The following is an 18,859-nucleotide window of genomic DNA, read 5'->3' as shown; positions in this document are numbered from 1 at the left end:
ACTATCATGCTTCTCCGCTACCCAATCCGAGGAGCTCTTTTCCTCGTCGATATGTATGTCGAAGGAGTATCAATCCCGATACCCCCCCCCCTTTGACTACTCAAGTCCGAGAAAACTCCCTCCAAAAAACAATTTTACCCTCGCCCCGCCCCACGGCATCCATCCATGCCCGAAACCTTCTCACGTCGACTCTGTACCCATCTATCAACGGCACACTCCCCGATTTTTCAAACTTGACCACCGTCCGCTGGAACATCTTTGCGCCCACTACGTCTTGCGCAACGTCAAGTGCATTCGGTTTCGGTGGCTCCGAACTGCTGGCTGAGCGTAACTCGCGATGCAGTCGATTGACTCTATCAACCTGATTCCGCATGTTCTGAAGCGACACAAAGCGGCGCAGCGACTGCGTAGATGGAGGAAGAGGATTGGGCAGTTGTACCGGAAGATCGGGGTCAGGAAGCACAGTGTGCAAACCAGTGTAGCCCTGCGTACGAGCAGAGCAGTGCCAAGCAAGCACAACATGCGGCGCGACTTCTTCTTCCTGTTTGTGCTCATCGCCCTGCTTGTTCTCACCCTCTTGCTGCTGCTGCTGCTGCTGTGGTTCTTTCCCCTTGCCCATCGTATGGCCGCGGATGAAAATGTAGGCCCAGCGGCCCTCCCCCGTCATTACAAGGTGGGTCTGATCCATGCGTCGACTGGGCTCTTCGTCACCGCTGCCCATCTCCTCGCTCAGCCCAAATCGCTTCATCATATTCGCATACGCCGAGTTGCGTCTTTCCTTCTCGTGCAACGCAGAAACATCGGCGTTTGTACGGAAAACATCGACTTCGGCGTACACCATTTCGGCCGCGTCGTCCGGGCCCAGAAAGCGCACTTCCTCGTGCGCCGCAGTGTTGTTGCTGCTGTTGCTGTAGAAGCCAACACTAACAAGGCGCTCGTATATCGGCGGCATGATCAGAAGTGGGAACGCAGGGTGTGCGGCGAACGCACGATAATTGCGGAGACGGTGGGACAGGCTGCGCATGGCGTGCGTCCACGTGAGGAGCGTGTTCAGCAGCCCAGGCGTATGCCCTGTAAAGGACGTTGTCCAGAGCGCTTTACTTGACGCGGGAAGAACCGGAAGACCGCTGGTATTATAATTGAAAGTGTCCTTGCGAGGCGGTCGGGGGGGCTCGCCGTCGTCGTCGTCTGGTGGCAGCTCGCGCTTTCTTTTCGGAGGCGAACCGGTCGGTGTTGCGGGAGTGATGACGATTTTCGGTCTGTTGACTGGTCTGCGTGGCTGCAATGTCCCCTGGAAGAAGTTTTGGTTGGAAAAGGCCGGCGACAGCGACGACGGGTTGACAGTCACTCTCAAGCTCGAGCTCTGGCCTGCGTTGGCATTGTCGTCGTCCCAGGCTTCGCGCCCGAAGCGAGGAGAGGGGAACAGCGGCGCGGGACTGCTACTGCTGCTGCTGCTCCCAGATGAGCTTGCAGCAGCATGCAGACTTGGGCCGAAAAGAGCGTCGTAGCCGATACTCTGCTCGGCGTGGTCGGACGAACTGCTCTTAGAAGGAGGAACCCGGAACCGTGCAAAGACATCGAATAGCCCAGATGCCAGCCCGTATCCAGCGAAAGCACTACTCCCGCCGGGAGGACTACTTCGAACGTAGTCAAAACTTCCAAAAGAAGGAAAGGCCAGTGGCGTCGGCCCTGGAGCAGGCCCCGATGGAAACTCCAGCGCACGACCTTTACCTTTGTCCCGAGATGCAGCATTCTCAGCCGGTGTATGCGTAGCCGCGCTCCCACTCGCCTCACCACACATCCGAACCGAACCCACCTCTTCATCAACATGCATGCCGCCGCCGATATCCTCAATTGGGCCCATAAATAGCTGCTCAGGCGTTGCAGTCGTGCCGTGCAGATGCCCGGTACTCTCGACGCCCTCCATTGGATCTCCCGGGTCGTCCTCTGCCCCCACCGGACATTTCCCCTTTCCCTTGTCACCACCAGTAGGCGGTAACGACGGCAACGATGGAGACGAAGACGAACCAACAATTTCTTCTTCTTCAATCCCAGCATCCCACTCCACACTACTCGACGACTCCTCCTGCAGTGCCGCCCCGGCCGCCTCCTCCTCCTCCTCTTCTTCTTCTTCTTCCTCACACGGCACACGCGATGCCGCCTCCTTCTCCTTCTCCTCTTCCTCCCTCTTCATCCTCTCCGCATTCAACCCGTACTCCTGCAGCCCCTCCAACAACTCTGTTTCCAGCCCCACAGGCATGGCCGGCGGCGCGGGAAACGGCTCGGCGGAGCGCTCGCCCACCACGCGATGCAGCACGTCACCGGCATTGATCATGCGCTCCAGGCCGCGCACTTTAGTCTTGTTACTGCGATGCGTAGGCAGGGCTCTCAGCTTCGAGTGAATATCTGGCGGTGGTGCCGCCGGGTCATCGTCGTCGTCGTCGTCATCGTCATCCTCGTAACTGAACGGATACTCGTTTGCATCCCGTGTGGGGTCCATGGATGGTGCGTGGTGCTGGGTGCTTTGGTAGTGCTAGCGATAGTGTATAAATGACAAAGTCTTGTCGTGTAAACGTTGTTGTATGTCTGCGCAATGATAAAGAAGCAAAGTTATGTGCAAAGAGCTGCGACGGGGTTGTCCCGAGCCGTCAAAGAAGATAATGTGAGTTGTCAAGTTAACGCCCATTCTTGCGGTTTGCTTTGCCTGCCCTCCCCCCCCTCCCTCTACGCACTGAAAAGTGAAGGTGAAAGCGCGGTCCGGCGGCTGGCGGTTTGGACTTGCGGTTTTGTCATGGGGAAGTTGCGGTGGGAGCTGGGAGATGGGAGTGGCATGGATATTGCCTGGAAGCATGGTAGAATGCCGAGGTGTTCGCAGCCAAGTTGGCAAGTGAGAGTAGAGTGTGCTACTACTACTAGCTGGAGTTATTCATGCAAACTCTTTTTTTTCCGAACGGTTTCTTATGTTTGTTCAAGGGTGTACCGCTTACAGATCAAGAGTATGGGATAGTACTTACTTGGTATACGACGTCTAAGGTAAAACACCGTAAGTAAGTACTGCTTCCCAACGTGAGCCCTACTACATTGCACATCCGCTTTGTTAGTCAGCGTCCAACAACTGATCCAACATGCACAACACATCTTGCAGTTCAAGTAACAGCAAACATCACGATTCCAGCACTGCCTGAGACTCACTTGCAATATAGAACACACGACATATCCGATATGAAGCCGCAGCTTCTATTATCATTAAAGCGTCTAGTAAAGCGCGCATTATACTATCACTTGTGGTATCGTTTCTCTTTTTATCCAGCGCTTTTCCTCCCGAGCTACTTGTTCGTGGAGAAGACATACTCGGCGTAGAGAGTGAATGCAGGGCCTGCAGGGCTGTAGATCTGCTTCTCGGCGCGCATCCATTCGGGCTGGTTGATGGCGTCGATCCAGTCCTGGACCTCCATGACGACGCAGCCGTATTTGGGCACCTTCTGGTTGCCGCCCTTGGCACCCTGGGTAGACTTGATGGGGATTGTACCTGTGATTGTGTTAGTTTGCACTCGTAAATTAAATGCCAGGGATATTTTCTTACCGTCTTGTCCAGGGCAGCTGTACATCTGGTAAGCGACCTGGTCGGAGTAGACGTCCAGCTGGATGCCGGACCACTCGCTGGCCAAGGTAGCAACAGGACCAGAGTTGCGCCAGTCGAGCGTGGCGGCGTCGCTGCGGTCGACCAGGTAGCACGTGTCATAACCAGTGCAGTTGTAACCGCACTCGCCAAGAAGCTCGGGCGCAGTCTGGTTGGCGCCAATCTTCTTGGGGGCGGACCAGAAGTCGTTGACCGAGTACTGCTTGTTGGGGAGAATAGTGCCATTGGGAATGAGGATGTTGTCAACACCAATACGCTGGCCAGAGTAGGGAAGGTGGAGCGTGTGGTTCAGAATGGTGTCATCATCGGGGTTGCCGAAACCGTCCAAGTTCCAGTAAACCTAATTTTATCAGCACCATGTCGATCAGAGCACAAACTCATATACTCACGTGGGAAGTCAGCATAATAGGCGTCTTCTTGGTCGTTGCAAGAGCAATAATCTTGATGTTCCAGGTGTGGGGAGTCATGGTGTAGGTCACGTAGCTAATGACCTCACCGGGGAAACCCTCCTTGCCATCGGGATCGACAATGGAAAAGGTAATCGAGTCCTGGGTGTGGGCAACAACAGTAAAGTTGCGCCAGTCCCATCCATCCAGACCACCGTGCAGGGTGTCGGCGCCGTTGTTCTCGTTTGGCGTAATGTGGTAATCCTGGCCGTCAATGGTGAAGGTCGAGTTCTTGATGCGGTTGGCGTAGCGGCCAGGTACACCGCCGAAATGGGGGTGGACCTTGCCCTCGTAGGCCGTGGCATTGTCAAAGCCAAGCACGACGTCGCGCTCAACGCCATTCTTGTCTGCAATAAACAGGTTGGAAATGGACGCGCCGTAAGGAATGAAGTGACCGCGAATGCCCTCGGACGAGATCTCGTACTTGCCGTCCTTGTCAGGACCGGCACTCCAAGATGAGTTGTCTGGCGGCGCAGAGCTATACTGCGCGAGGGCAGAGGCAGCAAAGATTGGGAGAACCGTGGAGAACCGCATCGTGACTAGTCAATCTCCAAGGAGTTGAAAAGTGGAGTTGATGTGATGTGATGTGGAGACGAGCACCGTGGCAGAGCGAGGTAGAGGGAGGGTTATATAGTACCCATGGGAAAAACCACCGGCGCAATTACCTGGTCACGGACTTGCGACTAGGATGCTTTCCCGCTCGCTTTCACCCTCTGTCTCTCCCCTCTCCCCTCTCCCCTCTCCCCTCTCCAGCCTCCAGGTTATAGCGCCAACGGGATTGTGCTGGGGGGGTGGAGTGGGCCACCGCTTGACGGCAGCGAACGTGCATTTCCCCGCAGCACGACGTCCTTGTCACCCTTAGCCACTTGACAAATGACGACATGGGAGGGTGCCAGCTTTCGCCGCAGGAGCCTCGCACACCGACTGCCATCGCATTGGCGTCGTGCAAAAGGCTGCTGTGTGTCCATGCCGCTCGCAATGGCACCCGTGGGCAGAGGCCTTGGGTATCACGGTGTCGTGGTGCAGCTCCCTTGCACGCTTCCTCCCCCCGGTCGTCATAGCTCCAAAAACCACGCTTGAATAATCTCACTACATATGCCGGGACCACCAGCCCAAAAGGCACCGGCAAAAGTCACGATTGGCGGGAAATCGCGGAGAAACATGATGCCGTGCCTCGACAGGCGGCGGGCCATGGGGTCAGCTTGGGTAAAGTTGTGGAGAATTGTTGGGGCCCCAGGGCCTTGCATCGCCCCCTGTTCATGAGCTTACCCGTGTGCGTGGAAGCTTGACCATGCCACATGGTTAGCAGCTGTGTGTACATACCACACAATCCCGGGGCGTATACTGCTTGTAGCAATCCTGCCGCAGCCTGGCGCTTGTTGTATTGTCTTCTGCCGCGGGGCTGCAGCCTTAGCTGTCGAGTAAAGTCATCTTCACCAAGTAGCATGCGAAGCAGAGTTCTGAAGGATTTAGTAGCCTGACATACATTTCTTTACTAATTCCTGGGCTCAGCTGTTCTACCTTGAGGCTTGCTGGTGCTCGTTGCCCACACAGTACGCGCGTCTAGCCGTCCAAACGCAGGCCATGGTATTTCCTCCATCATCGACATTGTCCTGTACGTACCCGTGCGTTCATTCGGTGCTGCAATAATATCGGTGGACCCGCCTCACCCCGGAAACAAAGCGGTTCGCCCAAGTCGGTCCTTCCGAGCAGATGCCCAAGTCCCTGACAAGAGCTGGGTGCCCTAGATTTCTCGGCTCCTTTCATATGGGTCAGGGGACACAGGTGCAGGCAGGTCGGGAGGCGCGCGGCTGTCCTGTGTACTGCCGTCGAACGTGCTGACATGATTGCCGATCCAGTTTCCACTTCTAGGAGAATACATCGAGGATGTATGCACATGACTTCCGCCAGACATGGGTAGAGCTACTTCCAAAGGCACATGAAAGCCGCCTAGTGGATAGCTTGTCCCAAGATCTGCTGTGCTGTATACGTGATGCTGATCCATAGCGACAGCTTCTTCGCCATTGCCCGTCGAGGCGTTTTGCCAATCAGTCACGTACTGTCTACTATTCTCTGCAGCAGCCGCTTGAGCATCAAGGTGACAGACTACCGAGTGGATGGGCTCTTGCGGCTGTGGCGCATCAATTCGAGAGGCGACATTCACAGCACTAAGCAGGCTGTCGAAACTGGACTGGCTAGGCGGTTGCTGTGAGTGGTAGAAGCCCATGTCTTGGGAAGCATCTTGATGATCTTCATGCAGAATAGACGTGGGCGGGGCGCTTCCCGAAAGGTCTTGGAGGGTAGACGTCGGAGGCGCCATTTTAGGCTGTTCCTGAAGCTCCTCCTGCTTGGCTGTAGTCCGACTCGTCTTCTTAGCCTGATGTAAGACTTTTGTACCTTCTTTACAGCTCGGATGATCATTCCAGTTAACGTTCGGCTTCCCGTATTTCGCCCAACAGCCAGTTGTCGTATCTAAATCATCGAGTCTATATCCCCAGTGGTGCTTCTTGACCCTTGATCTGCTGGAAAAGCCTTTGCCACATAGGCCATGAATGTAGGGTCCTGATGCGCTATCTGGCTGCGATTGCTTCGCTTGGGCCTTACTCTTCGGCTGAAGTGGAACAGTTGGCGGGGCCATGTTTGTATGAGATACCGACACTTGGCTAGCACTCTCAGGGCTTTGGCTGTCTGTGGCTTCTTGCGAGACTTCGTCTCCAATGACTCCATGGTGGTGATCCGGAGTCGCAGGCATCTCATCAAAGGCTTGGCCGATGGGTACAGCAGTTGGGACACCAAGGATAGACGGACTATTCATCGAGGTTGCTACTGTGTGCTGAAACGTAGCTTGAGGCGCGTGACTTTGGTCGTAATGAGCAGAGGTGTCGGGGTAGTTGGCTGCGAACGATTGTACATGATTGGGCAGCAGATTGGGTGCACCAGAAGACCATGGCTGGCCATTGCTGAGGTTGGCTAATGGATAGTTTTGTCTGTCTTGGTACCATGAGCCTGTGGGCAGGTACATCTGGGGCTGATGGACTGGCTGTAAGAATTGCGGAGCGGGTAGCTGAATGGCTTGATCGGAGCCAACATCAAATATGCTTGGCCGTTGGAGTGCTTCCGGATGAAACAATACATCCCTAAGATCCCGCTTGAGGTCGTTGTGATTGCTCAGTGAGAATTCGATGATGGCAAGGGTGTCGTTCTTAGACTTCCTTGATGCTCGAAACTCGGCGAGAGCATCCCAAATCGACGTCACCTCAAACGAGTCTTCTCCGAATCGAAGCTGCACGGGTTAGCCAAGTCGGTGAAACGCGGGCCGTGATAGGATGCGCGAGAGATGTCAGTCGATTGCAATAGCGTACCTTGATGTTGTCTAGAAACTTGTAGACGAGCTGGTAAAGATTAGGTGGCTGGTGTGAAGAATACACCTGCTCTAGCCCCCCCTGCTCAAGCCCCCCCTGCTCTGGCTCAGCGCGAATCGCCAGTTGATGCTCCACCACTTCCTGAGCCGGCGACTGTGGCGCAGTGCGATGCACCGCATAGCTGTCTGGGGCATCCATGGTGGTGAGCCGGTCGGGCGAGGCGCGGCGAGCGGATGCTGGTTGCAGCAGTGTGATAAGGATATCAGTTGAGGCTAACCACGTGGCAGTGATGTAACTATGGCTATTTCAACCAGCTCGTGGTGTTTGTGCTCAACGATGGAATAGGCGAGTCCAGTAGGAGAAGGCGCTTATCAGTGAAGTGAAGGTGAGGACCACGTGGGCTGGTATGCCTGCCGCCTCGCAGTGAACAAGGCTGGCGGCGCACGCGGTGATTGTACAGTGTGAGCGGCAATGTGCAGGTGAGAGACTGGGTGGATTGTTTGCACAGTAACACGGGCACGGTTACTTGGCGCCACTGAGTGACAGAAGGCAGTCACGATGCATGCAGGGAAGGGCTGCATTGGCTGCGCACGCAGCAGACAAAGACAACATCAGCAGTCAGTACGCCCAGAGTATAGTGTTTGCATACTCTAGTGACCGTGTTTGCGATCATGCTGCTGTCGATGAGAAAAACAGAGGAGAAAAGATGGTTTATGCTATCACGTAGGGGCTGGGCGTAAACTCTATATCAACTATTCAAAGACGTCACTCGCCCCCTGTAAATGGTTCGACGGCTATGTCCAGCATCATACACCACCTCTGCCACGCTCTTCCTGCAGTGCCACCCGCTGTCCATTCTATCGAACATGACAAAGTCGGCAGGCTGTCCAGGCTTCAGAACTAAATCAGTAGACTCGCACCCAATGGCCGCCTTTGCGCGGGTTGACACGGTTTCCTGCAGGGTGGGAATGGTCAGTGGCAGCATTCAGGACTCAAGGAAGGGAAATGGTTGCTCACGTATAACAGCTCAGCGTCTTTCTTCGTCCCAGCCTGATACAGGCCGACCCCCAAAGATGCTATCGACTGAGAAGAGGTCAGCTTTTGACGCCTTGGACCATATGGCGTCACTTCGTACCAGCGGATCACAATTCCCATAGGGAGTGAATGCGTTGCCTACGTTGTTGATGGCAATGGCAGCATTGAAGCCATGCTCATTGATAAGCTCAGTGATGGGCAATGTCCCGCGTACATTCTCTGGCGTCCGCATCATAAACAGGTCGGAAGTCGGAAGTCCAACAAAAGAGACGGGCAGCTTGTCTACTTCTTGTCTCAGATGCGTCCACTCATCGTTCCGGAACCTCGTCAGCCGGGTGCAGTGTCCCAGTGTAATCTGTTTGCTGACGCCTTTCTTATCCCACTGCAGTTCTCGGAATATCTCCAGGGCGCTCCAGACCAGAGGTGATTTCTCCTCTTCCAGGAAGTAGTCGAGATGGAGATCCAAATGCTTGCCCTGTTCGAGTGCTAATCGAGTGAGCCATCGTACGTTTTCTTTGGACTTTGCTTCATTGTCCTCTACGTACGGCGTGCTCCCAAGCACATGCACGTTCTCAAAAGACGCAGCGGTGCTCATCAACGCCCTTGCCTGCGCACCGTGGTCCGGGCCAGAAAACAGGGGAAGTTGGGCGAATGCACATATTTGCACCTCACACCGATCTCGGAAAGCGTCCTTGAGCTTCAGACCGGCATGCAGACACTGGAGCTCCACTACGCCGTCCACTTCTACGAATGCCCGCATCGCGGTGACGCCGTGCTGGATGCTCTCTTCAATGAGTCGTGTGCCCCGCCTCAGCAGATCCTCTTGGTCGAACCGGGATTTGGCTTTGCCCGTCATGTCCATGGCCTCGTTGAAGTCGCCGCTCTCAATCTGCAGGTCGCCAAACTTGGGGTCCTGGAGGAGAAAGCACTTGTCGAGATGGATGTGGGCATGGCAGAGGGATGGCGCGAGCAGGCGGTTGCCTCCATCTAGCGTGCCCTCGCCCCCGGTCTGCGAGGCACTGTCATGGGCATCCACAGAGGCGATCCGGCCGTCGTGGAGGGAGATGTCCCAGAGCGATGATGGCGGCTGGTAGGGTATGCGGACGTTGGTGATCTTGCTCAGTGGGCTGCCCCGTGTGCCGGCATCCATCTTCTGCGTCTATTCACCGGGCGCGGGTATCTGGACGGCTGGTTGTAAATGGCAAGTTCCCGGGGGGGCAGCAAGCAGAGGACAGCGGCAGGAGGGGGGCATGAGGAGGGGGGCCCGGGGGACGATGTGCAGACAGCCTCCCCAAGTGGGCGTGGGTATGGGCCGCCAAGCACGATGCACGGGCAGTGAATGAAGACGGGCGCCGACGACAGCAGGACAGGCGGCTCGGAGGCCAGCGCCAGCCATGGCACGCATGGCTTCAGGCGCCATGAGGCTGCATCGCGACTGCGCCAGCACCAGCACCAGCGCCAGCACCAGCAAGCACCCGGCGGCGCGCGCCTCGCTGGCTGGTGGTGGTAGTGGGGGGCTGGTTTGGCTGCCCCGCATGGCTATAGGGGGAGCTAGCAGTATCCGTGCAGCATGTAGTACGTACCTAACCTCAACCTTGACGCGTCTGCAAGGACGTGACCTTTCCATCCTGCCCACCCGCCATCGCCCCGGACGCGCCCTCATCGCGACTCTTGCTGCCGTTCATCTGCCCTCCCCTTCGCACCATGCAACCGAACTATCAGGCACGGGGATATAATTATCCGCAACAGCACAATGCAGCTACGCCGTCCCGCCGCCCAGGTCAGTACAGCGTGCCACACCACTGTTTTCACTTGCACCCTCCCCTTCACCCCGACGCCCGCCCTCCGCCGCCGTTTGCGCCCCCGAGACCAGACCATGATTAGCAGGAACGACCTCGCTCACTTGTTCCGCAACCCAGGCCCCATTGTCCACCCCCAGCACCCGCCCGCCCAGCCCCCGTACAACACAAACGCCAGCATGCAGGCTTCGCAGCGCGCCGAGGCCGAGCGCCGCGAGAAGATGCGCCGCATCGCAAAGAATCCGACCGACAAGAACATCCCCGAGGGCGTCGAGGATGTCTGCATTGGCGACGGCGTGGCCCGCTACCGCGAATTGCGCGACGTCGAGCGCACCCTCGACGCGACCATGATGCGCAAGAAGCTCGATGTCATGGACTCGAAGCACCACTCGCGCGCCTCGCGCTACGGCACCATGCGCATATGGATATCCAACACGGCCGAGAACCAGCCGTGGCAGAGCAGCGGCATCGATGCCGACGCCTTTGACTTTGAGAGCGAGAACAACGCCACGTACCGCGTCAAGATCCAGGGCCGCCTGCTGGACGAGGAAGGCGACGACGGTCTAGAAGACGACGAAGACGACGACGACGATAAGGATGCCGATGCCATGTACGTCTGGTCCAGCTTGCAGCCGCAGCTCTGCGCGCGCGACTTTTGCGCCTCCGGAGTCGCGCATGCAACACACACGTGCGATTAAGGTCAGGACTAATGAGCGACTAGGGACCAAGATGGAGCCGCCGCCGAGCGCAAGCCCGCCGCGAAACCCAAGCTCTTCTCGCACTACTTCACATCCATCAATATCGATTTCGACCGCGCCAAGAGTTTACAGCCCGACAACTTCACGCAGATCGAGTGGAAGCGGCCCGAGAATCCTACTGCCAAGGAGGCTAATTTCAGCGAACTCGAGTTTGAGCGCAAGGGCGACGAGAACATCAACATCACAATCAATCTTCAGCGATACCAGAACCCCGAGGTCTTTCGCCTGAGCAAACCTCTGGCCGAGCTGCTCGATACCGATGAGGAGGACCGCGCGGGTGTGCTCATGGGCATTTGGGAGTATGCGCGGTCGCAACATCTGCAGCAGGAAGATGACGAGCGCAAGTTTGCATGCGACGCCAGGCTTAAGGCGCTATTTGGCGGCCAGGACCACTTCTTCTTTCCGAACCTGCCTCAACTCATCAAGCCGCACCTCACCACACTCCCGCCCATGCAACTGCAATACACGATTCGCGTCGACAAGGACTATATCTCGCCACCGACCGACTCAGGCAAGACGCCTTTCCAACCAACTGTATACGATGTGCAGGTAGCGCTCGAGGACCCGATGCAGCCACTGTTCCAGGATATTTTGCGCCGACCAGACAGTATCCAGACGCTGCAGGAGATTCAAAAGATTGACGAGCAACTGGTACTTTTGATGGGTGCCATAGGCCAATCCAAGGCAAAGCATGCCTTTTTCACCAGCATGTCCAAGGACCCAGTTGCCTTCTTCAAGCGCTGGCTCTCAAGCCAAAAGCGCGATCTCGAGGTCCTGCTCGGCGAGGCCACACGTGGAGGTGGCGAAGACGCTTCTGGCGAGGAATGGCGACGAGGAGGCGCAGATGGCGTCTGGGGCAGCGACGTGGCAAAGGAGAGCGTGGCATTGTGGCTCGCTCGCTCTAACATTAAGCCTCGATGAGCCCATTGCCTATTTTGTATCCTGTTAATGTTTGTATCCGAGTTTTTTTAGTTTTTTTTTTAGTTTTTTGATTGTATGAGAAAAGACTGACAGAGGGTGGAAGTATGTGAAAGGCACATTATCATGCGAGTCTGAGAGGACGATGTGTTAGAAACAGAAAATGGCGTTTATTTAACTCGATACCCGAAATATCATTTTCTTCTCCCAAGTTTCATCTTATCTTTTTTTTTCGTTGCTGTTGGTATTGTATTCAGTATGCGTGTGTTTTTTTTTGTTTTCCGCACGCGAGCGTCTTGTTTGGAAATTGTAATTGTTAGTATTGGTGTTGGTGTAGGTTCGATACATATGATGGCTTGATGAAATGAAGAAGAAGAAGAAGCGGAAGTAAAGTAGAACATGTAGTGTGGTGTAAGGAGAATATCTAAATCATATCTTATATACCCACTTATATCACACATACACACACAAACATGAATATATATATATATACTTCCTTCTACATACAATAACCACAAGTCCCATAGCAAGCAAACAAAGTAAAAAAAAAATAGATCAAGCTAAGGAGTACAAATCAAGTGCTTAAGTGATGTAATTCTTTTTCCACGCTTGTGAATATAAAGCTTGTTTTTTTTGCATATTGCAGACCTTTTACTGTGAGTGCTTACTTGAAATTGTTACTTTTTACTTCCAAGTACGTCTCTTGGCTGAGATGGATCATTCAACCACATCTTCCTCTTCCTCTTCCTCTATTCTATTTTTTTATAATTTTCTTCTTACTTACATATAATCTGTCAAATCAACTTTATTAATGTATTATTTTTCTGTTTTACAGGAGTGACACTGATCTGATTCTAATTGCAGTGAAACCAAAAAAAAATTTTTAAAAAAAAAGATGTTCATATCTCATCCTTTATCATTTAGAATCCCAACTATTTAGCCTTGAAAAAAAAGACAGTCAGTCTCTGTACCTAGAGAAAAATACAAGGTTAGAGATTGAATGTTGTAATTAATCACGAACATAGGCTATGATTTCATCAGATATGCAAATGGAAACAAATCAGAGTGAAGTGAGGAATAAAAGCCAAAAGTGTCAATGACTCTCGCTTTTTCTCTTGAAATGGGTTGGTTTTGGTTCGCCCACCCCATTAATACGACTACGACTACGACACTAGTATCCCATTTCATCACCAATATTCCCCTACCCACCCATATACCAACCAGGTATATATGATCCCACCGTGTGGCTTCGTGAAAGAAGTCCTTTCCCTGTCTCTCTATCGGGGACTCGTATGTGATTGCGAGGGACCTCACCCTCCTTCCCCCTTGTCTTCCTTACACTCCTTTCAGTCTTCATCCCACTCCATCCCAGCATAATTCTCGCATCAATAAAATAAAAAACTAGAGTAAAAAAGGGTTAAGAGAAGGAAAAGTCGACAAAGAAAAAAATGGACAAGCAAAATATCCGGCAACGCCCAATTTCTCACGCCCTTTCCTCCCCAGGTTGTCGCCGGGGTATGCAAATGTGAAATGCAACAAAAATGTCGGAGAGAGAGAGAGGAGGCAATATATGCCCAAAGCGTCGCAGAGTCGTTGGTAAGAGGAATCGGGGCATATATCTAAGCATGCCCTGGAAGACGCCAGCACGCCGCGCCCCCCGGAATGAAAACATCGACTTGGAACCGGATAAGAGACTGACTCAAGGGGACTCGTTGAGCGCTTGGGCCGGATATGGAGCGTGAGCCCAACGTGTAATGCGCGGCGGAAGAATTGAAAAAGAAGAAAAAAAGGCCCTTCAGGTGTTGCTGATGATGACTCGGGCGCCCTCTTTACCTAGGACGCCTCTTTCTTTTGCCTTGGGGCTCCTGTCCCGGCCCTTTTTGCGGCTGAGGAAACCGAGCATGCCAGATGGTTTCTCAGTTTGGGCGTTCTGTACAAGCGCGGAGCTCTGGTTAGCCATATCGGTCCATGAACCTGTCTCGTTGAGAACTACCTGTACGCCTCCACCCATGCTTGTGCTGCGTTGTGAGCCTCGTTGGCGGTTATTCATGGGTCGGGAGAACGAGGGTGTGGGGACGTCGGCGCCGTCGGCGGGGAAGTAGTCGGCACGCTCACCGCGTTGCGATGTAGGAGAGCCGTTGTTTGCAGTCTGCTGAAGGATGCTCGTGGCAAGAGGAGGACTGCCGTTTGGTGATTGTGTCGATCGTGCAGTTGTGGTGGAGCGCGAGGGGTGGAGGTCGACATCCTGAGACTTTGTGTTGACGTGTGGTGGACGTCTAGAGGGTTCTCCTTGGGCTGGCGCAGACGTGGGGACGTGGTCAGGCTGGCTTTGGTTGCTGGCTCGCGAGCCTGCGCCCGAGTCTTGTGGATCAGGAACTGCTACGGCAGCTGGGATTCGTTGGTCGCCAGCAGTCGTGTAGTTGAAAGGCTCAAACAGAGTCTCAATCATCCGGTGCAGTTCGTCGGCGCGGATCTCTTGTTCTGTAGCATCTTCCTTGAGAGCTTCTCTGGGCTTCTGCCTGCGTGCACGGGCTTCGAGCGGCGCCTCCTCGAGCAGCAGTTCCTCGAGATCATACGTCGCGTCAAAGTTGGTCTTGTCGCTCGAGGGTATGAAGATGGGTTCAATCTCCTTGCGCTCGAGCGCACCAAAATCGATGGGGCGGAAGAAGGGGTTGTCGATGAACGAGTCGAAACCAATGGCACCTATGCGCTTTCTCCGGTCCTTTTCCAGCAGCGAGCTGATGGCATGTAGGCAGGGCATCGAGACGGGCGGGCTGGTGACGGGATACGTAGGCTCTCCTTTGGAGATTTTGGCGGCGAGGGAGTCATGGCTGCTGGCCTCAAAGGGCCGCTTGTTGTATATGCACTCGTAGAAGAGCACGCCCAGCGACCACCAGTCGACCTCGCATGAGTAGCCCTTGCCTTCGTATACCTCGGGGGCCAGGTAGGCGAGGGTGCCCGATTTGCTCGTCAGCGGCTTGTGGGGTGTGAAGTCGGAGGCAACGTTCTGAGGGTGTCAGCAAGCAGGCAGGGGAGGGGCATAGGGTTACATGTAGAGCTTACAAAGTCTGCAAGATGGACGTGGCCTTCCGAGTCGAGCAGAACGTTGTCTGGCTTGATGTCTCGGTGGACAATGCCCTGCTGGTGTATGTAGCGCACGGCGCAACCGAGCTCGGCTATCCAAAAGCGCACGGCGTCTTCTGTGAAGGTCTTGCGCGAGATGTGGAAGCGCAAATCACCGCCGTTCATGAGATCGACGACAATGTACCTGGCGTGGTCAGCGTCGTGTCTGGGGCGAGCGGGGCGAGGGGCCATACAGGTATTCAATGTCCTGGAAGCTGTAGCGCAGGTTGCAGAGAAACGGGTGGTTGAGATGCTCGAGCATGCGGCGCTCGCGGATAATGTTGCGGACGCTTTCCGACCGTACGACTGTGACACAAGGTCAGCATGGCTGGGCCCCCTGCCTAGTAGGCGGCGAGCATGTGCAGACCGACCTTCATCTTTGCGTATGTACTTGAGCGCGAACGTGAGGCCGGTGTCTTTTCGCTCAACGATGCGCACCTTACCGAATGCGCCCTTGCCGACGACGCGTAGGAGGCGGAAGTGGTTGAGGTTGACTGGTGCATGGTTAGTCTGGTCTTGCACGAACAGTGTGTGTGTGTGTGTGCGTGTTTCCCGTGCCCCAGGCGTGGCATGGACATGGGCGCGGGCCCGTGTTCCAAATTTGCCTGCACAGGACGGGCATCTTCCCAGTCTCTTGCTCTGTTTCTCTCTCGCGCGCACTCTGGCTTTTTCTCTCACGTTCTCTCGCCTTCTCCCACGCTCACGCTCGAGCATGTGATCCTCCTCTTGTCGAGACTATTTTCATGCTTGCAGGACAGACAACGCACCTTGGTCGGTGAAGACGACGGGCTTGCCGTTGCTCTGACCCATGGGGGGCTACAATGGGCGGCAGGCAGCGTTGCAGGCGGACAGGGCAGAAGGAGTGCAGGTCTAGCGATGCATCAGGCGGCGGGGGCGGCGTCGCAGTGGTGGTGGTGGTGGTGGGGGGGGGGAGCGAGCGAGAGGCCAACTGGGGGAGGCTGGCACGGCGAAGGTGCAGCGGGCGAGGGCGGTGATGGGCGGCGGGCAAGCTGGGGATTATGAAGGCACAAGCAGGCTGGCAGATGGGCAGACAGCGGCGGCGGCGGCGGCAGCGGCAGCGGGCGTGTCGCAGGCAATGAACAAGAAGTTGAAAGGAGGCCCGACGGGTTTGAAGACGCACGATTCGCAGGTCGTGGCCAAAGGCAGATTAGTGTCGGCAGCACTAGGGCGCAAGCAACGCACAGGCAATGGCATGGGTTACACGTTTTGAGTCGCATCCTTGCTTGCCATGCCTTGCCATGGGCGCGCCTGTGGTAGCAGAGCCAGTCCAGCCAGACGCCCCGCATGGCAAACGCGGCTGTTGCTGGTGGTGGTGGAGGTGGTGGAGGTGGTGCTGCGCTGATGGCTGCATTGATGCACCGCACCTATAGTCGACCATCCGTCCTCTGCTATAGCCGGACGCGACGATATCACAACAACAACGACGACAGCAACAAGCGACAGCTCGCTGACGGTGGCTGCTTCTAGACAGCCCTGGCCCGCCATGTGACGACGAGTGGATGGCAGCCCCCATGCACCCTCCACCTCCACCACCAAACCACCACCAAACCCCCCACGCCCACAGCTACATACCCCATACCGCCTGCACGCCGCACCACCACCACCACCACCACCACCATCACCACCATCACCACTACCACGTACATGCACATGCACATCCACCCCCTCCCGGGCCTGCGCGATGCGAGATGACGGCCAACTGCTCCCGCGCCGATCGGCATCTGCTCCATGTGCATGTCCTGAGACGCCTCCCCTCCCAACCAACCGCTCCCCTCTCCACTCGCGCCTCCATTAGGCTTAGACGCTGTCCAAAGGTTAAAGCTGCCCGCCCGCCTATCGTCGACCTCTGACGCCGGCTCGTCGACATGTCGCCGATATTGTCCCTCGTCTCCCTGTCGCTCCCACGCTCCGCCTGGTGGAGCAAGGCCCGATTGGATGCCTCTGATGCTTCTTCCAAGCTTGTTCCATCCGCCTTCTGCTGCTCGCAAACGCAGTCTCAGAGTCGCCCGCCGCTAGCCCGCCAGCGCCTCTGATCCCAGGACAGGTGGTATTTCTTATACGACATGTACGCCCATGCCGTGTGCAACCACCCGTCGCTGCATGGACACCCACCAAGTATACATACATGATACATGGACATGTACGTACGTACGTACACACATGCTCTGCCCAGGCCCGCGCGCCCCGACGCATGTGCATCCTCACATGTCACGGTTACGACGGGCAATGCACGCCACGACGGCTGTTCCCCCAGCACCGCGTCGTCTCTCCAAACCCAAATCCGCTCCAGAACGAACACGTCGTCTTGGCTGCTTTTGCTTTCCGCACGCCTTCTCCGCAAGGACCTGCGCTAGTCCGTGGCCCTGACCCCTGGCCCATCCAGCCCACGTCTAGTATACACTACACCTATGTAGTACGCCTAGTACACACACTCTCTCTCTCTACGCCATCGTGGCCGCCAAAAAAACCTCGCCACCGGTCAACAGTTTCATGTTTACTGCCAAAAAAATCTGGCCGCAAAAAAAAAAAATTGTCTTTCGGTCCGTGAATCCACCTCGTTCCATGGCTTCATGCCGTGTTGCCTATCCGGGCGGCCCATACGTAATGTCGAGTCCCACAACAGCCGGCCACACACTGCACTGACGAAGATGCCTCTGCGCAATGCCATGTGCTGGCGCTCCATGTGTCCGAACCCCGGCCGGCCGCACGCTCGGCTAAGCAGTTGACTCGTTCTAGAAGACTTCCCCTTTTCGCCTGCCTACGGACATTAACCCACGCGGCCCTCAGCTGGCTTATGCAGCCACGTGCATATGTCCTGTAGTGGTAGCATGCTCAGCCTCATCCACGACGCCCATGCCCACGCCATGTCCCGCTTGTCCGAGTGTGTGCGCCAGTGCCAGCGTGGTTGAGGAGGGCTGAAGAAGCGTCGATAGGGCATGGCATCTAGATGGCCTCTAGCTGGCGACGAGGCCCAGCCACAAGCCAACTACTTGGTAGTACGCAGCTGCGCCACAGCCTGTGCGCTACAAGTGCAAGTGGATGGCTGGCCACTGATTGGTGCCACAGCCACAGCCACGTGCTGCATACATGTCCCTCGCTCTCCAGCAGAGCGGTACCTAGCGGCTATCCACTGCCATATCCCGGGCCTCTGGTCTCTAGCCTCTATAGCCCGGTTGCGGTAGCTTCACACACGTCGGCCGAGTCAAATGAGCGTTGCTTGAAACTAGTCCCGGTCGTGCCTCTATCCACCACCAACGCTTTGCGATTCATGCCGCCCCAACACCTGAGGCCTCAATCTGCGACAGTGTGACGTTGACGGGCTCTGGCTTGTCTTGGGCACGCGCCATTGGCTACACCGCTTCCTTCATCTGCAGCCTCGATATAGTGCCCGTGCCACACAGCGTCTTACTGGCCGGCATGCCCTCATGGATTCATCGACTGCTCCATGCCATGGACGCCCCTATGCATATGTATGTGTAAGTATGCACCTCACCACCTCGTTCCCCGGCCTGAGACAGCTGTCACCACCTGCCTGGGCTCTGTCCCCACCCGGGTGCAGCCCTTCTGTCTCGAGTTAGCGTCGTCGGCACCGCACCACACCATGCTGCCGCCTTATTCTCCCCAGATCTGGCGGCTCGGAACAACTTTGCGCTGCAACATGGCCTATTATCGGTTCCCGTCGCCGTCATGGGTGACCTCCAGACGCACACCAGACGTCGCCATGCCCAACTGCCAAGCACGGTCGCTGTCGTCCAAC

The 18,859-nt window shown here is 55.7% G+C and overlaps 6 protein-coding genes across 6 annotated transcripts; 1 reads left to right on the top strand and 5 right to left on the bottom strand.

The window, feature by feature from the left end:
* Positions 1-100: 100 nt before the first annotated feature.
* SETTUDRAFT_30355 (uncharacterized protein) lies at positions 101-2,500 on the bottom strand (the record flags this gene model as incomplete). Its single annotated transcript, XM_008022030.1, has 1 exon — positions 101-2,500. One exon carries the CDS (start codon positions 2,498-2,500, stop codon positions 101-103), a length of 2,400 nt encoding a protein of 799 aa, XP_008020221.1.
* Positions 2,501-3,251: 751 nt separating this feature from the next.
* SETTUDRAFT_162422 (uncharacterized protein) lies at positions 3,252-4,662 on the bottom strand. The gene is made up of 3 exons (XM_008022698.1): positions 4,030-4,662; positions 3,584-3,980; positions 3,252-3,529 (listed from the first exon to the last, which is right to left on the bottom strand). The coding sequence occupies exons 1-3, from the start codon at positions 4,618-4,620 to the stop codon at positions 3,327-3,329; spliced, it is 1,191 nt and encodes a 396-aa protein (XP_008020889.1). The 5' UTR covers positions 4,621-4,662; the 3' UTR covers positions 3,252-3,326.
* A 1,168-nt stretch (positions 4,663-5,830) lies between these two features.
* On the bottom strand, positions 5,831-7,646 carry SETTUDRAFT_30353 (uncharacterized protein; the record flags this gene model as incomplete). The annotated part of the gene is made up of 2 exons (XM_008022029.1): positions 5,831-7,369; positions 7,449-7,646. The coding sequence occupies 2 exons, from the start codon at positions 7,644-7,646 to the stop codon at positions 5,831-5,833; spliced, it is 1,737 nt and encodes a 578-aa protein (XP_008020220.1).
* A 511-nt stretch (positions 7,647-8,157) lies between these two features.
* On the bottom strand, positions 8,158-9,718 carry SETTUDRAFT_178238 (uncharacterized protein). Its single transcript, XM_008022697.1, has 3 exons — positions 8,584-9,718; positions 8,466-8,531; positions 8,158-8,403 (listed from the first exon to the last, which is right to left on the bottom strand). The coding sequence occupies exons 1-3, from the start codon at positions 9,631-9,633 to the stop codon at positions 8,197-8,199; spliced, it is 1,323 nt and encodes a 440-aa protein (XP_008020888.1). The 5' UTR covers positions 9,634-9,718; the 3' UTR covers positions 8,158-8,196.
* Positions 9,719-10,450: 732 nt separating this feature from the next.
* On the top strand, positions 10,451-12,001 carry SETTUDRAFT_162420 (uncharacterized protein). Its single transcript, XM_008022696.1, has 2 exons — positions 10,451-10,892; positions 11,004-12,001. The coding sequence occupies exons 1-2, from the start codon at positions 10,462-10,464 to the stop codon at positions 11,959-11,961; spliced, it is 1,389 nt and encodes a 462-aa protein (XP_008020887.1). The 5' UTR covers positions 10,451-10,461; the 3' UTR covers positions 11,962-12,001.
* Positions 12,002-13,753: 1,752 nt separating this feature from the next.
* Positions 13,754-15,891, bottom strand: SETTUDRAFT_85191 (uncharacterized protein; the record flags this gene model as incomplete). The annotated part of the gene is made up of 5 exons (XM_008022194.1): positions 13,754-14,965; positions 15,022-15,226; positions 15,276-15,387; positions 15,453-15,575; positions 15,849-15,891. The coding sequence occupies 5 exons, from the start codon at positions 15,889-15,891 to the stop codon at positions 13,754-13,756; spliced, it is 1,695 nt and encodes a 564-aa protein (XP_008020385.1).
* Between the last annotated feature and the right edge of the window lie 2,968 nt (positions 15,892-18,859).

The sequence above is a fragment of the Exserohilum turcica genome, assembly GCF_000359705.1.
Source record: "Exserohilum turcica Et28A unplaced genomic scaffold SETTUscaffold_1, whole genome shotgun sequence".
Lineage (NCBI taxonomy): Eukaryota > Fungi > Ascomycota > Dothideomycetes > Pleosporales > Pleosporaceae > Exserohilum > Exserohilum turcicum.
The sequence above is the reverse complement of the archived record's forward strand: the minus strand, read 5'-3'. Positions and strand labels throughout refer to the sequence as shown.